The sequence below is a fragment of the Felis catus genome, chromosome F1 (genome assembly GCF_018350175.1).
Source record: "Felis catus isolate Fca126 chromosome F1, F.catus_Fca126_mat1.0, whole genome shotgun sequence".
Classification (NCBI taxonomy): Eukaryota; Metazoa; Chordata; class Mammalia; order Carnivora; family Felidae; genus Felis; species Felis catus.
Genome location: NC_058384.1, coordinates 29,437,975 through 29,464,277, shown reverse-complemented (window position 1 = coordinate 29,464,277; position 26,303 = coordinate 29,437,975). Strand labels below are relative to the sequence as shown.

The 26,303-nt window shown below is 43.8% G+C and overlaps 1 protein-coding gene and 1 long non-coding RNA gene across 6 annotated transcripts in view; both read left to right on the top strand.

Moving 5' to 3' along the window:
- PROX1 (prospero homeobox 1) overlaps positions 1–25,537 on the top strand; it is a 52,292-nt gene extending 26,755 nt beyond the window's left edge. For 4 of the 5 annotated variants that reach the window (XM_019821804.3, XM_019821805.3, XM_045049275.1 and 1 more), the window contains one exon: positions 19,869–25,537. In XM_019821804.3, coding sequence (XP_019677363.1) covers positions 19,869–20,057 — 189 coding nt within the window. In that variant the 3' untranslated portion in view covers positions 20,058–25,537. The remainder of the gene's footprint in view (positions 1–19,868) is intronic. The other variant, XM_003999296.6, reaches the window with a different exon arrangement.
- On the top strand, positions 1,260–16,522 carry LOC123382914. The gene is made up of 2 exons (XR_006592062.1): positions 1,260–5,866; positions 5,914–16,522. It is a non-coding gene; the product is annotated as an uncharacterized LOC123382914 (long non-coding RNA).
- Positions 25,538–26,303: the final 766 nt, after the last annotated feature.

The window sequence follows — 26,303 nt, the reverse complement described above, 5'->3', positions numbered from 1 at the left end:
TAATGATAGAGATATTAATAGGAGAAAAAGTTTAGTGTGCCTAACGCTCTATACTGTTTATAAAGTAATTCTAAACTAGTGGGAACCGGTAGAGGCAGGGAGAGAGGGGGGTGAGGGAGAAGGAGGCTGATGCCTTCCCTCCTTCGCTGGGACTTTCTCCTTCCTTCTTTCTCTTCTGCTGCTTGTCTTTTTTCAGCTCTCTGCGCCGTCTGTGTCCTAAGCTGGCTGGTGCCACCTCTGTGACTGCTAGGCACCCTCCCCCTCCCGCCCCTGCTGCTCCTGGCTCTCAAGGCCAGAGTGGTTGCTGACCCCTGGCCTACAGGAAAATGAAGCAGATGGGGAAGGTTTATCACTCGCAAGGAGGGAGGAGTGGCTTGAATCTCTCTCCTCCTCTAGACCCTGCGTTTCCTGGCCTTTATGAGTCAGGGCCTTCTAAGTGACAGGAGAGCTTGCTCTGCCTTTTGTATCAGTTTACACAATGGCCAAGATTCTTGGCACAGCGCTCAGGCTCAGTGTGGTGAGAGCTTGAGAAGACCCAGGGGAAGCGGGAGAAGGCACTGCAGGGGGAGGGGCACCAACGCCGCGGTCGGCTTGTGCGAAGGAAGGAAAGAAAGTTGGCCACCTCACACGGGGCGGGGCGCCTCGCTGCTGAAGGTGAGTTTGCGAAGGTGTGCAGGAGAGGGGGGGTTAATTACAGGCTGCTTGTTTCACTCCTACTTCTCACGTTTAATGAGATTGGCGACAATAAATTTGTCTTTCCAGGTGTTATGGGATGTATTTCCATGCTCCATTCGCACTTCGCTTTGAAGAGGGTCCAACATTTTTTTTTTTTTTATGGGGAGGGATAGGAGGGTTGGGATTCCTTCCCAGTTTTTAAATCGTGCTGATACTTCTGACTTGAGGGGCACACGAGTTGGATTTTATTACTCTTTTGTGGCCCTCCCCACCGTGGCAGGAAGGAAGGTAGTGATGGCTGTCAGTCTCCAAGGCTGCACTGAGCGCTGTGTGTCCTTCTCCAGTACCAGAGGGGTAGCTCTTCCCCCTCAGCAGGCAGCCAGCGTCCTTCACGGGCCTCCTGGTGGTAGCTACTGGTCTGTGGGCAGGGTGCACATGCCTGCGACACTGACCGGCCTCCATTGCCCTCACTGAAGACCCAGGTTTGGGGATGGAAGGCTTAGAAATAAACAGAACGGGGAGCCTGATTCGCTGACTAGCGGGCTTGTACGTACCGTATCCCAAGACACTGATGTCCCATCCCAAGACACTGATGTCTATGTCGATGCTCCATCATAGACCCTGTGCTTCGACTTCTTTCTGGGTGTCACATGACAGGCAAGAAGGGTGCTTCCGCAGACCCAACTTGTGGGTTGCCTCGCCTTCCGCTTGGAAAGAGAAAATTAAGAAGCCGCACCCCTCGCCTCCACCCCTACCCCCAGGCACACACACTCGGAAATGCACATGCTGAATACACCGTCCCCACCCTGCCCGCCCCCGTGCCCAACCCTCCCGCTGCCCGCACCGCGCACATTGAGGAAGATTTAATGTGTTTGGAAATCTCTCGTTCACGTCGTCATCTCTTTAAAGAAAAATGAGGACAGGTGGATTTAGGAAGCGCTTCCCTCCGCTCCAAATAGATACTTAAATATGAGTGATCGCTCGGAAAACTGGCACATGAGTGAAAACCTTTTACTGCCGTTGCAGTCTTTTGGCCCCAGAGCCGCCGAGCCGTTTGAATGGTCACGTGACACACGCCCTTGGTGGGTGGCGAGGAGGGAAAGAGACTCTTAGCACTTCTTCCCCTGCCAGTCCCGCCACTGACAAGCCAAATTGATCTGTTAAGAGACTAAATGAATGTTCTCTAAATATACGTACACACACGGCTGTCTGGGAGCATATTCCTGTGCGAAGTGATGGCCTGAAGGGTGAAGGAGAGAGTGGTAAAGACGCCCGGCTTCAAGGTGGGCTTGAAGGGTTGGGGGGTAGGGCAGAGGCGGAATTGTGTGCGGACCAGAGCTTCAGTTTTGCGCCGTGTGTCCTTTCGGGATTCAAGGTGTTGATCAGTATAATGAAGCGGGCCCATTGATTTATCATCTGTTTGGTAATGTCATTGCATTTTTAGCTCCCTGTGTCTTTTTTGTCATTGGGTTACATTCAAGCCCAGTAAGATCAGCTTTAAAACCTCCTTACTCAACAGCTTTATTAGTTATAGCATTCCATGACCTTTCTCAACATTCTTAAAGAAAAAGATACAGTGTAACGTCGCTTTACTTTGCTTATTGTCCTTTGTTGGGGTGAACAAAGCATTTTCTACAGTGGCGATAGCACATAATTATACAGCTTTCAATGGCAGTGTCTTGGCACATATCAAAGTTCAGAGGAGCCTTTAGAAAAAAAAAATGTTTTGTGGCAGCCTAGGGAGGGTCTCATCTTTCCTTCAGAAAATAGTTCAAGGCTCTTCTGTCAAGCTTCCCTACTTAGAACTTTTTCTCCTCCTGCTTCATAAAGTTTAAAGCGGATTCAGTGGAGTTCTATGATCTATTTCCTTTGAAAGATTGTTCCTCAGCACAGAGAGGCCTTTTGACTTCAAGAGTTCACAGATTCATGTCTTTAGGTATCATATGTCTGACCTTACCAGTTACTCCATTTAATGTCGGAGAAAAAGCCTCAACCCTTTGTGTTTGTCTGTTTTGCCTCTGTGAAATGATTTGGTGAAAAGACCATCCTTTTTAACACACCACTGAGAGGCCGTTTCTGCTGCAACATACCCTGTGGCTTTTCTCTCTTTAAAAAAAAAAAAAAATTGTCCTTGTGTTTTGTGTATGGATGAGTTCACAGTGAGAATAGAATTATACAAGGGCAGACGCACACACAAAAAAAAATCTTTTGCTTTCCTCCCTCCCCGCCACCCCCCCCCCCCATGATCTATTGGCTCTCTTGGTGGCTGTACCCCAACAGGAGAAGCCATTTAGCAAACACAGAGGTGGCAGGCGCGTTACGAAGATGGCAGTGGGTTTTCCCTTGCTTCGACCTACCCCTAAGGCCTTCATAATTAATTGTCCTTCAGAGATGAGGGAAGTTCAGAGACAGTGCGTGGAGGGATGGCTATTGTCTGACATTCACTCCTCCTTGCCTCTGCTCTTTTTCTTCGTCCCACAAAGGGTTATCAATAGGAGAAAAGAAGCAAGTTCTCTGCAGAGAGCAAGCGGCCGGTCGTGGTCGGATCTTTCGGTGGGATGTTAGCATTGTGTTGGGCCCATCCTGAATGAAACGTCTGAAGAAGTTCTAACAGCCTTTTGGAAATGAGCCTGTTTATTTCGTCGAGATGAAACAGACTCATTGAGCAGCCCAAAGCGCGTTCGAAAGTTGGTGATCCCTTTTCACACGGCAGAGAGTGTTTTAAATCAAATTTCCTCATCTTCCTCCCACTGCCCGGATTTTATTTCACTGTAATTGTTTGGTTCTCTTTGCAGCCGTAGGGCAGAAAATGTAGTGCTCGTTCGCTCATCCCTCTTAAGTCTCTCCGTGTAAATTTGCCAGCATCAGGTATTTTTGCAAACATTCTTTTCGGGGAAGCGTAGGACTTTGGTTCTTGAAAGTAGATAATTCTGGTTCAGAACTATTGTATCACCTTCAGTGACTGCCTTAAGCCGGTCTTGGGTGCTCTTTGGTAACGTGCCATAAAACAAGCACAGTCTGTGTGCCCCCCGCCCCCCACCCCCGCCAACGCCTGCTTTTGGCTGAGACACAAAATAAAGATGCAACATGGAAACAGCCATCTGAGAAGTAAAGGCAAAGGAGGGCCATTAATGATTATTATACTTCTGTTCCTGCTAAATAGGGTGAAGCCAAGAAAAACAAATATAATTGTTCTTCCAAAGAGAGGTTGAATTGGCACATTAGAAAGCTTTCAGATCACCTCACGGTAGTGTTCCCAGTGATGTCGAGGCTGAAGGGAACCATCTCGAAAGGAAATCTCTGTGTCTCGCAGAGCGGTTTGTCCTGGAGGAAGGGACCCATAAGGATATCTGCCCCGTGGCTCCTTGAACAACTTTCAGCACGGACCTTTGGGTATTTAAAGAGAACCTGTGTGTGGAAGTTGACACAACTAATATAGTCATACCAAAAAGGGGGTCATAAAAAATTAAAGTTATTCTTATGAATCTTTCATCAGAGGCAGTGAAAAGGGACACGAGTGTCGTCTAAGTCCTTTGTGCTGCGAGCTCTTCTTCCGGGCTCTGGGCTATTGTTCAAGCAGCTCCTCAAACAGACTTTCACTTTCAAACTGACAAAAGTCACTTAAAAGCGAGACAGCTGTACTAACACACCCACCTTAGCGAGCGGGAGCCACAGGCAGGTGCCGGGCCCTCTGAGGAGACCTCATTTCAAATGGGCGGGGGCCGCTTCCTCCTGCCTGCGAGGTGCTCTTGCGCTCACGCCGAGGGGGACCCTCCGCTGCGGGTGTGTGTCCCCCCCCCCCCGTTTCTCTTGCCTTTTCTTGACAGCATAAAAACATGGCCGTCCGTGATAATACCGTACCTCAGGTGGTATGGCCAGGGTCAGGTTCTCGAAAGTGAGAGCACAGAACTTGGCACAAGACAGAGGGAGTTGGCCTCAGAACTCTCTCCTTCCGTTCCCCCCCCCCCCCACTCCTTCGGCTTCCCTTTATTCAGCCCTTTTCCACCAGTCTAACACTCTCTTCAGCTTCTCAGCTGTCCGCTGCCCCGTCAGGAGTAACTTGGGTTGCACGGGAAACACCCACCAATGGTGGGGCCGAGCCCGACCTCAGGATTTGAGAGACAGCTAGAGACAGAGAGGTGGGTAACTGCTTGCATCCCCGGCCTCAGGGCAGCAGCCGCCGTGGGCCATGGCGCGTCCTCCCTGTGTGTGTATTACAGCCCCCCCCCCCTCCCCTGTCACCTTGTGTACAGTCTGGTCTGTGACACTGATGGTGATTATGTCCTTATTTTGCTCTGGGGGCCCCGGCACATGTGCAGAGCCCCAGCACATCTTCTTTGTTGTGCTGGCAAGCGTCCCACACCACAAATGCTTCATTAGCCCTGCTGCTGGCCTCCTTGCCAGACGCGAGTGCCCAAATCCAGGCTTCTTTCTGCTCCGTTCTTTTGTGTAGCTGATGATCATGTATTCATCTTCCCGGTTCTTCCCCATTTTCCTCGACTTCTGAACTCCAGATGTCCCAGCTTTCTTGCCCAAATCACTCTGCAGGCTACAAAGAGAAACGGGGTGACTCTACCCCTTAACCCGTCCCCGCCCCTTGCCACCTTCCTACTTTTCCATTCCCCAAGTGAACAGTGACTTGGAATGGCTCCCCAACGTGAGGACTCACATTTTCAAACTTGGAGTTTGAATAGATGCCCAGGGACAGCCCCCACTCTGTGACGGTAGGTAGATAGGGTTGGGGTTAGGAGTTATTAGATATTGCTTATTGGACGAATGCCTTTCTCCTCCATCCCCACCCCTTTCCTCCCCTTGGTTCCTTCATTTGCCACATTTTGTCAATTTTCAGAAAGCAGTCTAAAATGTGAGTACAGAAAAGGTTCTTCGTGCTTCGCTGTGCATGTTACAGTTGTCTGAAGGTTCCCTTTCTCTGAATGGAATCTTCATCCCCTTTCTACCCCCTACCGAAGTCCCCTGCCTCCTTCCGTGGCCCTAACCTCCCCAGCCCCCAACAATGACCTATTATTAGATATTTAAAGTGATTAACACTTGGCTCTTTGGGAAAGGAGCTAAAGCTTTTCTCTTAAGTTTTATTCTGTATATTTCACAGAACCATGGCATTTGTTCAGGTGTGCGGGTTTTTCTATTAACTGCGGGAAATTTCAGAGTTCAATACCTTGGGCTGTGATAGGTGCTACATAATCGGGACGTTTAATTTCATACCTTGGGCTGTGATAGGTGCTACATAATCGGGACGCTTAATTTCCCCTTAAGTTTGAATTCCTTGGTCTGTGTTAGCATACAATGAGTAGCTTCCCCAGGGGAGAGTTTCACCAGTTTTTATCCCCCCAACCACTGCAACAGAAGATGTTTTAATGTCTCTATCTTTGAGCAAAACATAGATTTTTTTGTTTGTTTTCAGGATTAAGTTCATATTTTTATGGGAATCACAGACACTAGGACAAAGACATTGGTGAGGAGTAAAGAAAACTCCCTCCAAGGAATGAGTTGTCATATTGGACCAGGTCCGAAAGCTTTCCAGTCACGGAGCCCGTTCGGAATTTTAGGAATAACCTGTCTGGCAAAGGGAAGGGAAGAGAGGTGGTCGCATCAGGAGGCCACCCAGCCCCAGGCGGGAAGCCTCTGAGGAGGGGCTGGTACCTGTCATTGATGGAATCGTTTTCAAAAGACTCAGGATGTCCCTAGAACATTCCCAACCTTCCATTATTACCTCATTATGGTTTTATCACCCATAGGTTTATTTAAGCCTTTTTCAAACCTAACTGCGTTCTCAGAGTATACCACTCCTCAAGATGATAATTCTCTAAATTTATTACCTGCTGTGAAAATTGTGTCTTCTTTTTATGGCTCTTAAAGTCATTTTCCTGGAACTCCAAAGGGATAGCCCTTGTTACGATATCCTGGGATTTGTGAACAGAACTGTAGCCATATTCTCCATTTCCTTTCTGATTTTATAGACTTTGATCATTCCTCCCTCTTAATCTTCATCTGTCCAGATTAAGGGGCTCTAATCCTTTTTAAAAGTCTAATCTCATACAGTCCGTGGGCCACCCCTGATCATTTTAGCTGCCCTTCTGTAATGCGCTTCTGGCATGACTGTGTCTTCGTGAGGGACAGTGCAGTTACTGGCCAAGGGGACAGAATTCCAGCTGTGGGCCACCACGCCACGCTTTGGTGATGATAACTCTCTCACACACACCCAATGCGATTTGCTTTGATTGTCCCAAAAGTTTATCCTCGGAAGTTGGATTTCTTGAGTAGCTTCTCAGTTAGCACTTTTTGGCTAAAATGATCCCATGAGACCAATTTATGAGACGCTTGGCGAGAATTCTGGCAGATCTTAATGTGTCCACGGGACATATCCAGCCAGATGAAAAATGGGCAGATCCGCCCTACTGTCTGGATGTTTTCAGTGTTTTTGTTGATAAAGTATCAGAGTGTTTGATATCGGGAAGATATGGCCCTAGTCTTGGGTTTGAGCCTATAACAATGATAACTACAGCAAGAAAGCTCTGGTCTCTAAATTATTCTCAGGCAGGAAACAAAATGTTCACTTACAAGTAGGTGTTATTTTATATAAATAAAAGCATCACCTTGAAATCTGAAAAAGGAAATCCTTTGGGGAGTCTTTGCCATGTCCGTGGTCCTGAACTGATTTTAATAGAGTAGAGCCTCACGAACAGCATGCATCCTGGAACCGGTTCCTGGGATCAAAACCCAGCTCTGCCACTTTCTAGCATTGAAACCTTGGCAAATGTCTTACCCGCTCTCTGTGCCTCAGTCTCCTCATCTATAAGATGGGGGAAATGATAGCAAGTATCTCACCGAGTGGTCTTGAGAATTAAATGAATACGCACAAATATATTAGCCCAAAGTAAGTGCGTATAAGCATTTGCTTTTATTAATTCCTAGAGCCAAGTAAAAGTTACCTTGTTGCCATTATCAGCTCCACGGTTGCGCCATTTCCCGCTGACCCTAAATAGGCAAACAAACAAATGAGAGGAAGAGGGAGTTCTCATCAGAATTGGGACAAAGAGTCAATGCAAAACTGGTTTTAAAAAGAGAAAGTGATTCTTCCTGCCCCAAGTGTGGCTGTAAAGGTGACACCAGCCTGGCACAGCTCCAGGATTCTGGAGTCATGGGTTCTAGATGAGAAGAGCAGCGATGGGGTGATGGGGTCTGGGGGAGGGAACCCTGGATCGGAGGGTCTAGTTCTGGCAACACCTGTCTATTTTGGGCTCTACTCTGCTCACCTGTAAAGTGATACGATTAAACACGGAGCTTTGTTCTCTCTCTGAAATTCTGTGATTCTAGAATAAAGACATTCTGCATTCTCTAAATAAATCCTGGGCATGATGCAAAGCTTTAAGCAGTGATTGCGGAGCCCCTAGGAATCCAGATGGTGTCCATGTGGGGCCACTTCCACCCGTGTGGCTCTGCTGTGGCTTAATTATCTCAGCGAACATCTCTAGGGTGCCCATTTCAGTGTTCTCCCAAGGCCCTCTTCGCAGATCTAAATCTCAGCGGTGCCCTTGGAGACGTGGCAGCTCCCTCGCTGAGATTATAGGGACTAATTTTTTAAATTCATAAACATTTGTTGACTGAGTTGGCACTAGTCGTGATACTTGCTGCTCACTTTATTCGTTGTGTTGGCTAGGGCAGCCAAGCAATGAGGGCATTCGTCCTTGAGGCCCTCGTGCAAGTGGGTTTTCTGGGAGATGGTATAGAACAGGACAACTAAGGGATTGTCTGTGTACCTGTTCCCGCACGTCTTCCTGTATGCCCGACATGGACCCAGACCGCTGGCATTTGTGATACGCATCAACCTCTGTTTAATCTACAACGCCTCCCCTCAGACAACTACCTTCCTTCCTAGTCTTGGCTGGTAATTTTTGCAAAGGCACTACCACCTTGTCTTTTAGGGATGCCCAACATGGTGACAGTCTCCATCAGGAAAGTCTTTTCCACTGGGGTTTTGTGTGTGCTCATGTGTGTGGTTGACAGGTGGCAAATCTTCACACAAGTCATTTGGATAAGTGTTTTGTTTTATCTTCCTCTGGTCGTAGTCCCCAACTTCTCTTTTTTTTTTTTCGGGGGGGGGGAGGGCCACCGTAACATTTTAAAGTGAAATCTGGTTGTACAAGTGACTTTTCGTAAAAGGTGACAATAACGTTGACTGAGAACAAGTGTGGGGGTTTGAGTGGTTCTAACGGTCGAGAAATAACCAAAAGTAGGTAGAAGAAGATGCGAGGCTTTGGTTTCAAGGCCACTGCATTTCCTTTAATATAGAGACGATTTTCCAAGATGTATCATTGTCAGTGACCTGAAGGTACACAAGATCATTTTTATGTAGACTCCTGTAAGTGCCTTTCAGCAGGGCCAAGGCAAGGGCCAATCCCGGACACCACCCTAAAACTCCCCACCGTGAATGTCACCTCAAGCCCAGTGAGCCGTTGACATGGGTGGAGGGGGCTCCCAGGGGCCCCAGGGGCCATTCTGGAATCTGTTTCTCCCCTTCTCCAAACTATTTACCTTTCTTGAAAAGGGAATTTCAAAGCCATTCACAAGCCCTCAGGTTGCTTTGAAATACAGCTCATCCTTAGTTTTGCAAAGGGTAATTGTGGAGGAGAGACCAACAGGATACTCTAGAAGCACAAAATAGAATTTGTCTGACAGAACAAAGATGTTTTGGGCAAAACCAAAAGATGGGACTGGGGTGTTTAATCCCAGTCCTTTCTCAGAGCAGCCCGGATATGATTTGGGACGCATCCTCTGTTGTTAGCAGAGTGACAGGCTCTCCCAGGATCCGGTGTTCTTGGAAGCACTCTTTGGATGATCACCCACATCTCACAGTGCCTTTCCTGGTGCTCGCGGTGAGTGGTGCTGTTCTCATGGTCCTGCCTGAACTCTGCTTCCTAACAGTTTCTCCTTGGGCTTCTCCCTCACATGCTCCATCAGCAGGAATACAGGGCAACGCAGACCAGTTTCCATGTCAGCCTCGGCAAAGCTTAATTACGAAGATAAACCTGCCGTAGAAAACAATCACGTAATGCATTCTCGAACGAAACAGGAGTAACTGTGGATTATCTGTGCCCCAGCTTCCTTTTGTGCAATATTGGAGAGTTTATGTCTTGTTGTTTTTGGATAATCTCCCGTCCAAGAATGGCACCGAGCTTGGCCCTATTTATCTTACCACCTCACCCAGTAATTGTAGCAAAAGTTAAACTTTAAGCACTCTCAGCCTGTCTTGAACTCAGACACCAGTGGCACATAATTCGTGGGGCTGCCTTGAAGGGAAGTTAGTTAACACTGCACGGTGACTGGTACGCTGCTTATTTTGGGGTTTTTTTTGTTTGTTTTTTTAATCTAAGTATCGAGCTGATTCATTTGATGTGTTGTGAAGGAGGTACAGATCCCTCCGTCTCGTACGATCGAATATTTACTGGCAGGAAAGTTCCTCACGAGAAGCTCCCCATCAAGGCAGAGCAAGACTCAAGTCTTCCCGGTCCTTGACCATCTCTGGGCGTGGTTTAGCTCTGATCCCATAGACACGGGCAGCCTTCAGCGCATCTGCGGAATGGCGTGACTTTGCAGGTTGAATTTGGGTGAATCAATCCCAGCTACCCAGCGAGAACAAGGAGTGTGCTGATCCAGTGAGGCACACAGGATTAGTGAAGAATGAAGGCGCATTCAGGAGAAGGGTTAGCCCTCAAGTTTGGCTAAGAGCAGAGGTTGGCAGACTATTGGCGGATGGGCCAGATCTGGCCTGCGGCCTGTCTTTTATGACTCCAAGCTCAGAAGGGTTTTTATATTTTTAAAAAGTTGTAAACAAGAAGAACGTGCAACGGAGACAGAATGTGGCCCACAAAGCTTATGTGTTTGCTCTCTAGCCCTTTGCAGAGAAAGATTGCCAACGGCTGGCTTAGGTTGTTTCACTCTTTTGGAGAATATGGACTCTCTCCTAGTCCTGGGGTCCCCAAACCCTCTGATTCTTTGACGAAATAGTCTTGCTCGAGCTCTTACCTGAAGAGCCTGCCAGACGCATTATTCCAGCAGAAGGCTTCCAATTGTTTTTAAGGTCTAAGAGTCTTTTCATAGTGTCTGGGGGGGTGCAGAGACTGGGGAAAGTGTTAGACTTTAGTTTTTAATACTTTGCCCCTGATTTTCTTTTTGGCGAATTTTATTCATTTGTTTGTTTTGTTTGTTAAAACGTGGAATCACTCTTTGAAACGTGTGCAGAGTTTGGGAAGCAAGGACAATTGACTCCGTCACCAGAAATGACGTGACAATCATTGTGTTGCCTGACACGTACATCACCAAGACTTCCAGGCCATTTTCATCATATTCGGTGAACCACATTTCAGCCCCTCTGAACAATTGTTGCCAGTGTCATAGAGTTTCTTCTAAACTCTACCATAAGAGCTTATTATATGGTACCTCCTTTTCTTGGGATAGGGGAGAGATGGTTTTATTTATCTTGACATCTCTACGCAGCGTTACCGCTGGAATGTTTACGCCGTTTAAGAAGTACACACAAATCGTTAACAGGTAGAATAGATGTTAAGACATTCTTTTTTTTTATCACCGGAAGTCACAACTGCTCAAAACGCTCCATCCTAGCACATGCGTTGATAATCGTACGCTGTTTGTATCCGTACAGATGTTATCAACCTCTTAAGGGTGTAGACATTTTATGGTGCATTCTGTATATTCTAAAGAGCACTTGGAAAAGAGAAAGACTCAAGTCAGGTGAGGAAACCAAGAAAAGACTCAGGGCATGCCTCTGTGCTTCCTTCAGGCTGCTGTCAGAGAGCTCCGCGTGAGGGTGATAGCCTGGAGTAGCCCCCCACTGCCCGCGCTACAGACCAAAGCCCACGCGTGATGCTTTGTCGTGGAGTTCCTTTCTCCACTCAAGGCGGGCCCCTAACCTCCCTCCTTGCAGTTTCCACGTGACTGTTCCTTCTTTTTATTGCATTCCCTCCAGTGGGCCATTTCTACCACGTCCCATCTTTTTTGCCCCTCCATTGGCAGGTGTACGGACTGGTATGGCACCGGAGGATGATGGCAGGCGGTTTAACTTGGAAGTGTCCTGCCACAGCCTCAGTGTCTGTCCCTGCCGCAGTGACAGACGGAGAGACATGCTTTCCTTTTGCCACTTTTTCCGACGATCCCTGCCGCTCTCTCAGGCTGGCCTGGAGAAACCTGGGGGCCCTGGTGTCCATCCCCGCCCCCACCCCTCGCGCATTAACATGACATTGCATGGCGAGCACAGAACTGGAGCGGCTCCCACCAGCTGAAACCTCTGATCCCAAACCCACCAGAGAGTTTGGCTTTTGGATTTTGGCAAGAAGGCCTGTTGCCCATCAGGTCAGCATGAATAAAGATTTCTTTCTTCCTTTCTTTTTTAAAGTCAAGCACCAACTGACACTGCCCCCAAAGCTCCCTTTCTCAAGACAGTTTAACCCTTTCTCCCAAGTACAATTTTTTGTGTTCAGAACGCATGGGATTTTGTTTTACTTTTTGCCTGGGAGACAACCAAGAAATCTACTGTCCATAAAATCTGAAAGCCACATCAATTCTGAGCCATCTTATCATTTTTAAAGTATGTTTGTCCAGCTTTGCAGTAGGAACAAGCAGACTGTTTGAAGGCCACATACTTTTCAAACCTTGGTTGCAACACGTTTGCCCCGTTTTGAAACTGTCTTTATCTAGCCGAGAAAACGAAAATCTATTTGACAAAGTGGCACTCTGGCCAGTTTATCTTGCAATATGGCTTTAGCTCACTGAGTCTATTGATTTCCTTAAATTAATGTTTACAGAATGCTACTGAATTTTGCTCAACAGAACATTGTTCTTTTGAAGGTTTGTAAAAAAAAAAATATGATACAGACTGTTATTGCTATGTGTTCCTTTGCTTAGAGGAAACATGGAGGGGGGGTGTTTTTGTTTTATTGTTTTTTTGGGTTTTTTTTTTAAGGACAGCCTTGAACTATAGCCACTTCCTATAAGCATTTACTCTTCACATATTTAAGTAGCAAAACATGTTACTAGGAAGTGAGCCCACTCGTAGGCCTGAAACTGCATGATCACGCTGATCCAATCCTGTTAAGTTCCCTGAAAGATGAACGCCACTTGGAACATCAGAGTGAAAGAGACTTTAGTCTGAAGCCGGGTTGCTGCCATAGAACCTTCCTTTGCCTCATCAGGTATAACCCGGCAGACGTAGGCAAGTGGCTTCTCGACCAGTGCTCCCCAGATAATGCCAGGCCTTCCAAACATAGGTGTGAGCAACCTCGTAAGATTTAAACACCACGTAGCCATTTGGTGGGAACTCTAAATACAACACCTTGTTCTTTGACCGTGGTGCTCAGTGATTAATTAAGGTACAAAACCTAATCTCTAGAGACGATTTAAAACCTGGCCTTCCCAGGGAAGCACCCAGGGCCCTGCAGCTCCTGATAGGGACTCAAGTCACAATCGTGACATGACTGGAATAAAACTTAGGAAATGCAGAGCAACTTTGTCAACTTGTTGACTCAGCCAGTAAAATTACTCAAGCAAACATCCTCAAGGCATCTTTCAAAATACTGCTTTGCGCACATTTATTAATCACAGTGGAACTCTTCCCAGTTATTGGATTCTTCCTTAAAGGTTCGAAGCACCACCTTACATCTGGGTGGTATTTTATGCTCTCCAAAGCACATTCGTGTTTGCTTTCCTACCTAAGGCTTCCCCACCATGACAGGGCTTTGGGACACAATCCCACAATGCACCCTGGGCAGCATCCTGCACCCTGTCTGCCTTCGGGCCCAGCTAGTCCCCGGTCATACACACAGGATAAACGCGTGCACGACTGCAGGGGAGACCCTTAGTAACAGTGTCCTGTAACCACATTTCAAAGCTCCGGGTTTCCTCCTCTGCCTCTGACAGAAGAATTCAGTACGAACAAGACAGCGGAGAGGAGCAGCCATAACGTATCTGTTCTTGCCTTTTCATCTGATAATCTCTGTGAGGAGTAACTAAAGCATCTGAGTTTATCCATTTAAGTCCACTCTGTCTGCAGTTTAAGTCCCCAGCTTGTGCCACTGCCGTCAGGAGCTGTGTCTCTCCTTGATCAATATTTACTTAACAAACAGCGGGGATGGGAGAGTTTGTTTAGAGGAATCATGTGCACACCAGGGTGAATGAATGCTGGGGAAAGTACTTCAACTTTGTCTTCTTTCCTAGGACCTGTGTGTGTGTGTGTGTGTGTGTGTGTGTGTGTGTGTCTGTGTGTGTGTGCACATGTGCGTGTGTGTGCAGAGACCCTTTCTCTTTGTAGCTTCTCCAAAGACACTTAGAAGTCATCCAGAAAATGCCTCGCTGTGTATGATTAGTGTATTGTTTATACTGTAAGAGAACTCATGATGTAAATCCCAGCCCGAAGTTCGATTTTCCTTTTGTGCTCCTACCCAGGTTAAACATTTTGGAAAGGCTCTTGGGATGAACTAGATACACAAGCATCTTCCTTTGACCCCTTTGATAAGTGGGAGGGAAGAAAATGCAGATGGAAACAGTGAAAGGGGTTTGACAAGGCAACTCTATGTATTTCTGATGGCATTACTTTTTTTTTTTTTTTTAAGTTTTGTACAAAGCCCAAGGAGAAAAGTGGCTCTCCAGATTTCCAAAGCTGCTTACCCAGCTTTTGGAATTAGATGTGTCTAACGCTAATAACAAGTATGAATACCGCGGTGTTCAAGTGTAGAGAGCACTATTCTTTCAACTTCACTGAAACAATTGCTTGAAGGCTCAAGTCAGTGTCTTCAATGCGGTTGACTTGGAGGCATCTGGGTCTAGTTTGAGGGGTTTTGTTTCTGTGCGGGTAGAGGCTGGGGGAGTTATTTATTTATTTGATTTTGTGAATTGGAGTTGTAAAGCCATCTGAAATATTCATGCAGAATTGTCTGAGAAGCCCGTTTCTGTTTTATTTACTGCACAGTAGAACAGCCACAGTGGATTAGTTCTACAATACCCGTAACAAAAGCCCAACAGCTGATGCATGTGATGTTAGGAGGTGACAAAACAGTTAAAGTATGCTGCTGGCTACAGGCAAGCAGTCAGCAGATGCAGACAAAAGGGTTTGTGACAAGAATAACTCTCTCTCCAAGGCGAGCAGTGAAGAGTATCCAAAATACCAGTACCCTTTTCTCCTTGACATTGTCTTCTTACAGTCAGCATTTTATTGCCCTTTTATAGTATTAAAAAAAAAATGGAGGAGGAAGAAGAAAGAAAACCCACACACAAACTAATTCACCAAAATACTAGCCAGGATTTTACTTTTCCATCCCTTAAATACTCCTGCCCATGCATAGGTTTCCTTTTACATTTCCCAGTCAGAGTAAGTTGGGGAAAAAAAAAAAAAAAAAAACTAGTTGAAAAGATGATCTCCCTTGATAAGATTGTGATCTATTGATAACCTTGATAAGCCATTTGAGCCTTTGGTCATGGGGGAGGGGCAGGGGAGAGAGCACCATGCCTGGTTTGTTTTCTGTCCGTTTCAGCGCAGATCATCTCACTGCTGAAATTAGGCCAGTGGACCGATTTTTAAAGGGGATCGAGGATGGAGAGGCATCCGTGGGGAGTTGTGCGAGGGACCAGGCTCAGGTCCCCTGCAGAAGGCCAAGGGATGAGCTTGGGGATATTTCAGAGGTGTGAAAAATCAGCTTCTCTCGTCTCCAGAAAATAAGAGAGGCTGTCTTCTTTTTAACCTTTGTAATTCCCTTTCTATTCTCTGTGACATTCATTCAGCTGCCAAGAGCGTTTGGCAAGGTTTGGGCCAGCGAGCACACTTGCAGTGACCACTAACCTTGGTATGTCCTGACACTTATGATGAGTGTCTGCAGGACACAGAAGGCAGGCAGCCTGCTCTGTCAGGCTTTTATTATGTACTGCAGAGGCTAGGGACAGTCAGTTTAATAAAACAAATCATCCTTGAAGGTAAAGCAACTGGGAAGAGGAGGAGGAAGACAGGGGGAAAATGTGTCTTTGCCACTCACTCCGAGAAAGGAAAAAAAAAAAAAAAAAAAAAAAAACCAACCACCACCACCCAGCAAAACAGCCGTTCACCCAACATACCGTGCGTGCGCGTGAGTGCGTGCGCCTGGATGCGTGTGTGCGCGCACGCGCAACCCGGGCACAGCTGGAGCAGGTTGGAAAACATCCTCCCGATTTCCCCATTTCATCAAAGCCCGTAAGGCCCTTGTTTGCTCTGAGGAGACTCAAGTACAAACAATTGTGATGAAATTGGTAGATGCTGGTAGCCAGCCCCCTTCAAATTTTTAAGTGCCTTCAAGTACCTCCTCGCAATTATATTCTCCTCCAAATATCAAGGCAAGGAGAGGCAAGACCATTTGGGGTGAGGTTCCTATATTGGGATGCCTTTGTATCAGGCAAACTTTCCATTCTCCTCTCCTGAAGAACACTCGGCACCAGCAGCTCTCACAATAGCCTCGGAGTTGCAGCCAGAGTCTTTGGAAGCCTTTTGTTTTTCCCCTGTGGCATGTCCAAAGGCATGGCCTTCCCTCCCCCCTCCCAGCAGCCTGCATTGTCTTGCATTCCAGGGGCTTGATTGACTGTTACCACCTGATGCTGAGGAGAGACTCTGGGGTTCATTCTGCAGATTGTTGGGTTCTATTAAAAGAAACCTAGATAAGGGATTACTTGTCACTAAGGGATTTTCTGCAGATGTTTGTTAGTGATTGGAAATCCATTAGGTGTGAAGAGGTACAGAAAAATATGGCAACATCATTCTCCTAAGCCCGAATTCTAAGATAGTCGCCCCCCCCCCCAAGTCAGAAAGGACCCCCTTCTTACTCTGTTAAATGGAGCTGGGGAAAGTTTTGAAGCAGAAAGGTAAAGGTCTCTTCTCTCATGGGTGGTATTTCTACCTGTGGATGGAACTCCTTGACCACTCTCTCAAAAGATCAGTTGTTACTCATCAGTTTACCTCTCTGGAGCCACCAAAAAAGATTCATTGCTCTAGTATTAGAGGATTTCTCGTTATCAACTGTTTTAAACCAGCCCAATCCGTTGTAGGAGTTATTGCTTCAAAGTAAGCACTAAATTAGCAAACCATTCCATTTGTTCCAAAAGTATTCATCCCTTCTCAAACATAAACTAATAACCCAAGTCTCCCCCTGGAAATCCTTTGTACCATTCACATTTATTTTGAAGTTACCAGCTCTTCGTGATTTTTCTCAGTCACAGATTCACAGCTTGTCAAGGTTTTGATGCCTCATGTAAATAGAAGTTACTGAAAAGGCATTAAGAAGGAGCCAGCGTGGTTTAATGATAAGACACCTGGACATGTTATTTCACATGAGTCTCCTCTCATAATTTAGTCATCTTGTAGAGTCTCGTTTCTTTGTCTAGAAAATGAGTTTTGAGATCTAGTCCAACTCTTTAAATGCTATCTTTCTTCATCGTTATTTTAAAACTTCTTTTTTTTTTAATATTGAGGGAGAAGGTAAGTGTGACTCTAGAGTAATATGGATTAAAGTAGAAGGCAAGTTCTCAATATGAAAGACTAAGCATCATGGGGGAGACAAAGAATAGAAACCATGGCTCTTTATCTAAAGACATCTTGTGATAAATTCATTACTTAAACAACACAAGGCATAAATACAAAAGATGGGAGAGGACAGCCCAAGATGGCTACTGAAAGAAATGAATGTTTCAAACAAGATAAAAACCCACTAAAAACCATTAACAAGCATGGCGGATGATAACGATAGGGTGGAATCCACGTGCTCCCCCAGAGAAGTTCCTTTGATTTGTTCTCAGGCAAACCCTAGAACTACGCTTCCCTCCCTCCTGTAGTGCTGATGCTGTTCTAGATGTATCTCTGTCCTCTGACGATCTCCAGCAATACCTCTTGGCCCCCGGTGCCCCAGCCCTCCTGTGGGGCCCTTGGCGTGGAGGGGCTTCTGGCCTTCTCTGACTTCATCTGTAAAGGACATACCCACTGTCCTTTACAGCTCTCATGCTATGCTGAGTCTCCCAAGTGCTGGAGGAACATCGATCTTTGTCATGCCTCTGTTGCCAATGGCCGGGAAAACCACGCTTCTTGAAATGTTTATTTTAATAAATGCCTATGATTATGTTTCTGTAGCATTTGGCTAACAGCTCCCAAACCAAGTAGTTAGAGTGTGTAGTTGTACTGCCTCGCCGTTCTCCAGCCAGATTCCCTCCCTCAGAAATGCCCATCTGATAAAATGTGAAGGATTATCTTTGAGGGAAGAGAGGAGAGTACTCCAAAAGGCTGCTTAATGACTTTTTATTTAGTGCGAGGTGAGTTGGAGAGCTAATCTCTCCTCCAGGCTCTTCCTGTTCCACAAATACAAATGTATCTTCGGGGGTTTGGGGGAGAAATCGCCAACGTTCTCTAGAAAATCCAGATGAATTCTCATCGGGGAATGGCCATTGGGGTGTATGAGTTTGCCCATCCATGGAGGACAGGGAGGTATTGGGATGATCTGGGGGAGCTATGTCCTGAGAAACTGGCCAGTGTGTATGTCTTTGGAAGGGGATACTCAAAATTTTCACTTTTTCTAGACTCCGATAGACCCCAGATGGGGTCCCTTCTTTTTCTGGGGAATTACTAGTTTTCTTTACAGAAGACAAGTGACTGACCACTGGAAGGAGTGAACTTCTTTGTCCACCTTTAAATGTATCAAACGGGGATGCCTGGTGATCATTTTAGTTATCTTTAATAGTTACTCTCATTTTAAAATGGTCTATTGTACAAATTGAGAAAAGGTGGGGAGGAAGAGATCATATATGTTCAACATGACACTACCTCCCTTGGACTTTGGTTAAGAGGCATACGTGAACTGAGATGAAAATCTTTCACTTCTTACGTATGTGTGGACAGGCTTGTCCACACATACAACTACAGTGCATTTACTTCCTCATATATCTGCTCTTGCTATTAAATAAAACATTACTAACGTATAAGTACCCCCACTAAAAGAAATCTACTGAGTGTCAGTGTGTACTTGGAAAATTATGAGTTCACCGAGTCGTTCTGCAAATCCTTTATCTTGGTGTGGATGCTTTACCTTGAGTAACTGACAAAGAATACTAAGTACATCAATAGCTACCGTTTTCTTGGACAAGAGGTCAGACTATTAAATAAACAATTAAGAACACGGGCACACACACCCATGCACATTTCTATTAAGTTACTCTGGAAGAAAAGGATAAACAAATAGGGGTTCTGAAAAGAACATTTGGAGAATGTTTATCTTAGAGTATAAGGGCTTTGAAAAATTACCTTGATCTCTCTGAGCCTCAGTTTTCTCCACTGTAAAAAAAGAGGATAATGACACCTTATAGAGATGTTGGGAGAATTGAATGGCATCATTCACAGTCAGTACACAACACAGCGCCTGACACGTAATGAGCACCCCAAAAATGTTAGCTTTCGTTACTATTATCAGCTGCATAAATCACTGTTGTGGGACAATTCTAATCTCAAAGTGAAGTACTTTCTGATGTAGAATTTTAGGAGTCACTAAAACTTTGTATTTGGAGATTCAGCGTTAGTGTCATTATCTCATTCCTTTCTGTATGCAGAGTGCTTTGTGATGCATATTACTCTCATATCCAATTTAGCAGGTGAGTCAATAACCCTCCACTTATGCGGGAAGCAAATTCTAGGTTTTCTTCCTTTACGGGGGGTTCGTTTCTATCAAAGGCCAATTATTTCTTACCCTGCTTTTGGGAACACGTTTTGTTTTCATAACGGGAATCAAAGAGAAATAGGATTGAAGTTCTGAAAGATTAGCTGGAAACTTGCACCTGGAATACACCTGTTTATGAAGTGGGGAATCCCAACAGTGCGTGTCCCCTTTTCTCACCCAGATATTCAGAAGGGGACCCTAGTTTTTCAGTATGTCTGCATGGATCCTTTGCATGAGTCCCTTTCTAAAACTTCGCAAAGCTGTCAACCCCACATTACAATGCTACTATATATAACAAATGTACATAAGAGAATAGAGGCCGGCCATTTTTAGCAAATGCAGGTGCCGTGTAAGCCCCTTCCTGAAAGAAAGAACTTAGCTCAGTTTCCTTTGAAGAACTGGAGACTTGAAACTGAAAACTTTATTAATGCCATTGTCTCCTTGTATCAGCAGGTTCCAGAGAGATTCCTGGAAGTTGCGCAGATCACATTACGAGAGTTTTTCAATGCCATTATCGCAGGCAAAGATGTTGATCCTTCCTGGAAGAAGGCCATATACAAGGTCATCTGCAAGCTGGATAGTGAAGTCCCCGAGATTTTCAAATCCCCGAACTGCCTACAAGAGCTGCTTCATGAGTAGAAATTTCAACAACTCTTTTCGAATGTATGAATAGTAGCAGTCCCCTTTGGATGTCCACGTTGTACGTGTCTAGATTTTGATTTCATATATATGTGTATGGGAGGCATGGATGTGTTATGAAATCAGCTGGTAATTCCCCCTTATCATCTTTCGCTCATTTCCTTTCGTTTTCCATCGCAAGGGGATGGTTATTTTTCCTTCTGTCTTTAGTTTACTTTTGCCCAAAGCCCTTAACATTTGGAGACTTAAAAATAGGGTTAATTTTCAGGGAAAAAGAATGTTGATGTGTGTAAAATCTCTATTAGCAAGGAAAGGCATTTCAAAGGTGCCTCTGCTCGATTGATGGTTTATCGCAAATGGCAGTTGGTGGAGGGAGGCCCGTGACACAGGACCGCTCTCCAAACGGTGGGGTGTCTCTTGTTTTTACTGCTAAGAAGGCCAGAAAACTCAACGAGACCACTACATAAACTTAAATATTTTGTTTGGTTGGAACTCCGTACGTAGCTTTTTATCACACGTTGAAAAACAATGCCAGCGGCAGGTAAACAGCTCACTTTTCAAAAGTTACCCCGAAAGGCCAAATTTCAAAAAGGAAAATAATCACTCTCCAGCTTTTCCAAGGAAAAGTGGCAAAGAGCCCAAGCTAGGGCCAGTTTCTTACGGAGGCAAAGCAGTTTTACACAAAACTGACTCTTTCATAATGAGACTAGGAATTTGTACATGGTGTTCAAATTACCTCTCTAAATTTTACAGCAGGCTCTTCATCATCAGCGAGTATATATCATTCTTCATAGAGAAAAAAACCCTAGAGCATCATTTTCTATTGTCTTACTTCAGCTATTAAGAGGCGCATACGTTTCCAATGTACTCTTTGCTCAACTTCGTTGATGTGCTTCGAAGGATTATAATTTCTGCTGAATATTTGACACGCTTTTCAAGAAAACACTATTTTCTGAATACCTTTCTATAGCAAGGAATAAAGGACATCCCAAGTTGACCCGTACAATTCCTGCCTGCATTAGAACCTCGTTGGCTGACTTGATCTTCACCTCTGGAGAGGAGCACGTGTGAGAATGACCCATTTTCATATACAATTCCACAGTACCCTGATGGATATTCAGAGCGGTGACAGTCTAATTAAGTGTTTCTTCATTTTAGGTACAACATTTTAAAGCAACTGATAAAGTCTCTTCTAATTCAGAAGCTAGTACTGACCAAAATGTGCGAACAGTGTATGGATGGCATAGGAAGGTTTGGGGTTAACCCAAAAGACACAATTTCAGCATACATAAGAAAGCTAGCTGCTATTTTATGCTTTCTTCAATGGTTCTCCTCTTTTTCCTTTTTCGATTTTTTTTCCAGTTTTTCAAAGGTGTACAGTGTCCCATGCTTGCTTTTAAAAAGTCGTATGGCATTCACGCTTGTTTTCTCAGATGGGTTTTGTGTACAGATGCAGTAAGAATTCCTTGTTCATCCTAACAGGCTTTTCTAAGCCCCCCTCCCCGCCCCCCCTCCGTAAGTCATTTGATATGCACTTAAAATGACACAGGAACAAACCTGGTATTTAGATTATAGAGAACACAAATACCATTTTTCCTTAATTTTTATAAAAACCACCTTTGACTTTGGAGAAATGCAGGTTGGCCCATGTGACTAACTAGCTGACCCAATCGCCGCAATTTAACATCATTTATAAATTCTGCTGATGGACAGGAATGTATGGAGGCAATTATTGTCAGCACAAAGCCTTAAAACCTGCTGACTTTAAATTAAACGGCACAGTCCTATGATGCCCCTGCATCATTCAGGAGGCTAACAGGCTCACACAGTGTGGACGGAGTGCAGCAAACACAGGCAGGAGCGCCCCTGGCTTCACTCTGCACCCCACAGCCAAATGCATCATCCGACTCGTGTCCCCCTACATAACGCACACAGAGCCATCAGATCCAATTTGTTCTTGTTCTGGCTTTGCCTGGGGGTGGAAAAAAAAAAAAAAAAACGTGTTCGGATAATCATTACATTGGAATAAAATGCAAACCACAAAAAAAAAAAGAAAGAAAGAAAATCGAATCGGCACAAAGTAGGGAAGCAATCTCAACTTGTGGTCACACTCTTTTGCCTTCCTTCATGTGAAAGAGTATGAATTCATTGTTCACGTCATTACACACCCGGGTCTTTGCTGTTCCATGTAATTCGTATCAACATTGTGTTGCCATTCGCAAGGTAGAAGGCAAAACCGTAGGGTATTCACCTATGTAGACAGATTGCGAGTATCTTCTGATCTGGGGCAAATTCAGTATTGATTCCAGACTTATTTGGGTCTTTCGTATTATTTTCCCCTGCCTTTCTAATTTAAATAGACAAATTAAGCAAAAGTGTGTGTTCACAACCAACGTTGATTGTGCTTATCTATGATAACATCCGCTCAATGTTCACTGAGGCGTAGAAATTATTTCAGAGTAGAAATTGCTTGAGGATAAACTCATCTCGCTGTTCTGAAAACAGAACTCGATCACTTTTGTTTTTAGGTGGTTTTTCCTCTTTTACGATCGTAAAATCTTGTGCCTCCCAGTGCATTGGAAAGTGACAAAAGCCTGTCTCTCAAAACTCCTCTTGAACAATTTTGGGGTTTTTCTTTTCTGTTTTTGTTTTTGTTTGTTTGTTTGTTTTTAAATCACCATCTTTCAAATCTCAGCTCAACTCTCACCAAGTGAAAAAAAATTGGCTACTTGGGAGAAAGTTAACTTTCTACGAAGGTGGGAGGGTGAAGGATGAGGGACAGTTTACATAGGAAAAAAAGTCTAAAGTGCATGTTGAAATACCACATTTCCAGTTATTTTCTGCTAACCCGAAATTATTTTTGCATATACACTTGAGGTTATAGTCTGTGCCTAGACCTAAAATGCACCAGCGGGGGATTTTTAAAAATCCTTCAAAAATACCAGTTTTTTCCCACAAGTACAATTGTTCTTGTGCCTTCTGTGGCTTTGGATTTCATCTTTTTTGACTTTATTTCCAATTACTACAGCTGCAATAAACACTAGATTTTTTTTCTGGCTGTTTGACATAACGTTGATAGCTATGCATATTTTGTGTCTTTTTAAAACAAAGCGGGAGAATACGTTTTTGAAGAAGAGAATTTTTAGAACAGTTTGATACCGCAAATTATTTTTTCTTCAATTGTTTGAGCAGCATCCGAGTTTTGAAAATTCTTGTAGAAGCCAATTTTTTGTAACTGTGGTGCAAATCTTGTGTTTTCTTAGCCTAATGAAAAGTAGTATAGAAGCAATATTTCACACCATGTGCTATATATGTGTGTGCGGGTGGGTAAACGTAAACACACGCACACATATACACACATGTAAAAATATACATATATATATGCGTGTGAGGTGGAAAGCTTACCTTTTCCTATCTAGATTTAAGGACCTATTTTAGACATTTGTTACGTTTTGTGAAAAGAATGTTCTATTTGCAACAACAAAACATTTAATTCTTACTGTATCTCTGGCTGTTTAAGGAGGACGTTTCGCATTAAATGGTAAAACCACTTGGAACATGGTAGGATGTAGTCATTATTTAAGGAAACGTTCACCCACATATTCCTGAAGTTTGCTTTGTGCCTCCGAGTATTATTTAATTAAAGTGTTTTATGTTTGCAGAATCTTTGTTGCTGTGCTAGGGATGTGGGTGAATATCGTTTTTAAAAATTGTAAAAAACAACAAAAAAAGCAAAACAAAAACACTAAAGCGAGAGGGGAACTTTTATAAAGCAATGTAAATATTTAACCTCATGGCTGTGGTTACGTAAGACATGAGATTTTAATAAATAACTACATTCTCACAACATCTGTTGAATTTATTAGGAACACTACAGCGACTGTATAGACAGTTGAAAGCATTCTTGAAAATCCTGCTCTCTACTTTTAAAAGATAACAGTCTCTTTCATCAGATGTCAAGGGCAAGGGTAATGCAGTTTCTGTAAATTTATGAAATTTCTTTTTATGTACATGAAAACAGTAAGTAACCCCCAACACACACACACACACACACACACACACACACACACACACAGGTTAATACTAAGTCAGAAAGCTGAAGATGTGGGGGCTTTAAAAATAGGCTGTCCCTCAGAAGCAATCATAAATTCATCAAAGAAAAAGTGGTTTACAGACTCCCTGAAAGCTGTACATGTGAGGACAGAGCAAAGTCTCTTTGCCATGTATATTATAGAATATTCATTGGTGTGAATAGTACAAATGTTTCCTTCTGGTACAAAACTCTGTGTTTGCAAATTACAAGAAGCATTGTTTTCAAAAAGCTCCCCTTAAAAGAATGTAACTGATTTATATGAGTAAGCAGTTACTGTATTGCACTTAAATGTTATGTTGAAGGAAATGCAGTTTTGTTTTCTGTCGATCTGTTGGTTGTAAACCATCTTAAAAAACTAAAGCTAAAATGTTCATATTCAGAGCTGGGATCAAAACTGGCATTTAACCTTTGCATCTTCTTATAATTATCCTTCTAAGAATATAACAGGATCTGGAAGCCTCTGGACTTTGAGTCATTCAACGGAGCCCTCTCTCAAATCGGATACCCCCTAAAATGCACAAACGTGAGCGGAAAAGGCAAACAGACTGGCCCTCTTTTGTGAAAATGCATTCATTCTGTATTTTAAAAATATTTGAATCCTCTACGTGGGAGGAAAAGGCATTTTGAAATTGCATATTACCACTTCAAAATTAGAATTAGAACAACAACGTATTTGGGGTTGGTCTCAGAGCTACCTAGAAAAATCCAAGGTCATAGTTTCTCCCAATGTCGTCCCAGCCATTTTTCATATGTATATAGTATAAACCGTGACAAAACACTGCCTTTCTATTATTTAGCAATATGTTGTAAATAGCATTATTAAGCTCTTTTTTTTTTGTAATAAAGACCCTTTGATTTGAATATAGTACAATAACTGAACTGATAAAGTCAATTTTTGATTTTTTTTTTTTAGCTAGAGGCAATTTCAATTGTGGATTTTTGTTGTTGTCTATTGTTCTGAAGACTTTGCATAATTTATTGGTTTAATTTATCCTAATTTATTTGATGAAGGTGTACAATTTTGTATTACCAAGGATGTACTGTAATATTAATTGATATGATAAAAAAATGAGACTCCCTGTCCATATTAAAAAGAAAATAAAAAGGTGCAGTAGACAATTGATTTTAAAGTCAAAGTACAAAAATTTAGTTTGGCAGCTACTAAATTTTAAAACAGAAAAAAGTTGTTGGGGGGTGGGTGGGTAGGGGGTTTTACTTTGTGTGTTTTAAGCTTTTGTATACTCTCCAAACTTTTACCTTTTGCTTTGTACCACTTAAAGGATACAGTAGTCCAATTGCCTTGTGTGCCTTTCATCTTCTCTTAAACTGAATGTATGTGCAGTATATATGCAAGCTTGTGCAAAATAAAATATACATTACAAGCTCAGTGCCGTTTGATTTTTTTTTTTAATTTTTGGTTTTTTTTTTTTTTTTGAGAGAGAGATTGACAGAGTGTGAGCAGGGGAGGGGCAAAGAGAGAGGGAGACGCAGAATCCGAACCAGGCCCCAGGCTCTGAGCTGTCATCACAGAGCCCGACATGGGGCTTGAACCCACAAACCACGAGATCATGACCTGAGCCGAAGTCAGATGCTCAACCAATTGAGCCACCCAGGCACCCCTGATTTGGTTTTTAAACATGTGACATTTAACTTTTGGACCTGCGTCTCATTGGAGGACAACAGGCAAGTTGTGACTAATATCAATTATGGAGCTTTGCTTTTATTAAAATGCTTAATTACACAAGCCTCACATGAATGCACACGACTCCTAGCAATGATTTTTTTGACTTGAGACTATTGTAGTAATTGATTAGATCTCTTTTTAAATCTATCTATTCTCACAGATTTAACTTTACTTAACTTTACTTAGCCCTCAAAATTTTTAAATGATAAAAGCTTTGGCTCAAAACAATGTTGGGAGCTCAATTTAATTCACCAACTGCAAATGTCTGACGATTCTCAGAACAAGGGGACATGTTCCCTAAAGTCAAAGAATGGCAAATATGTCACTGAAATAAGTGGAAAGAGAGCTCGTATTGTTTCTACTCTGGTTGGACTCAGAACTAAGTACTAATGTAAATTTTCCAAAACCTTTCTAGAATGTTCCTTTAGACATGATGACTGGCAGCATATTTCATACTAAGAACACTGGT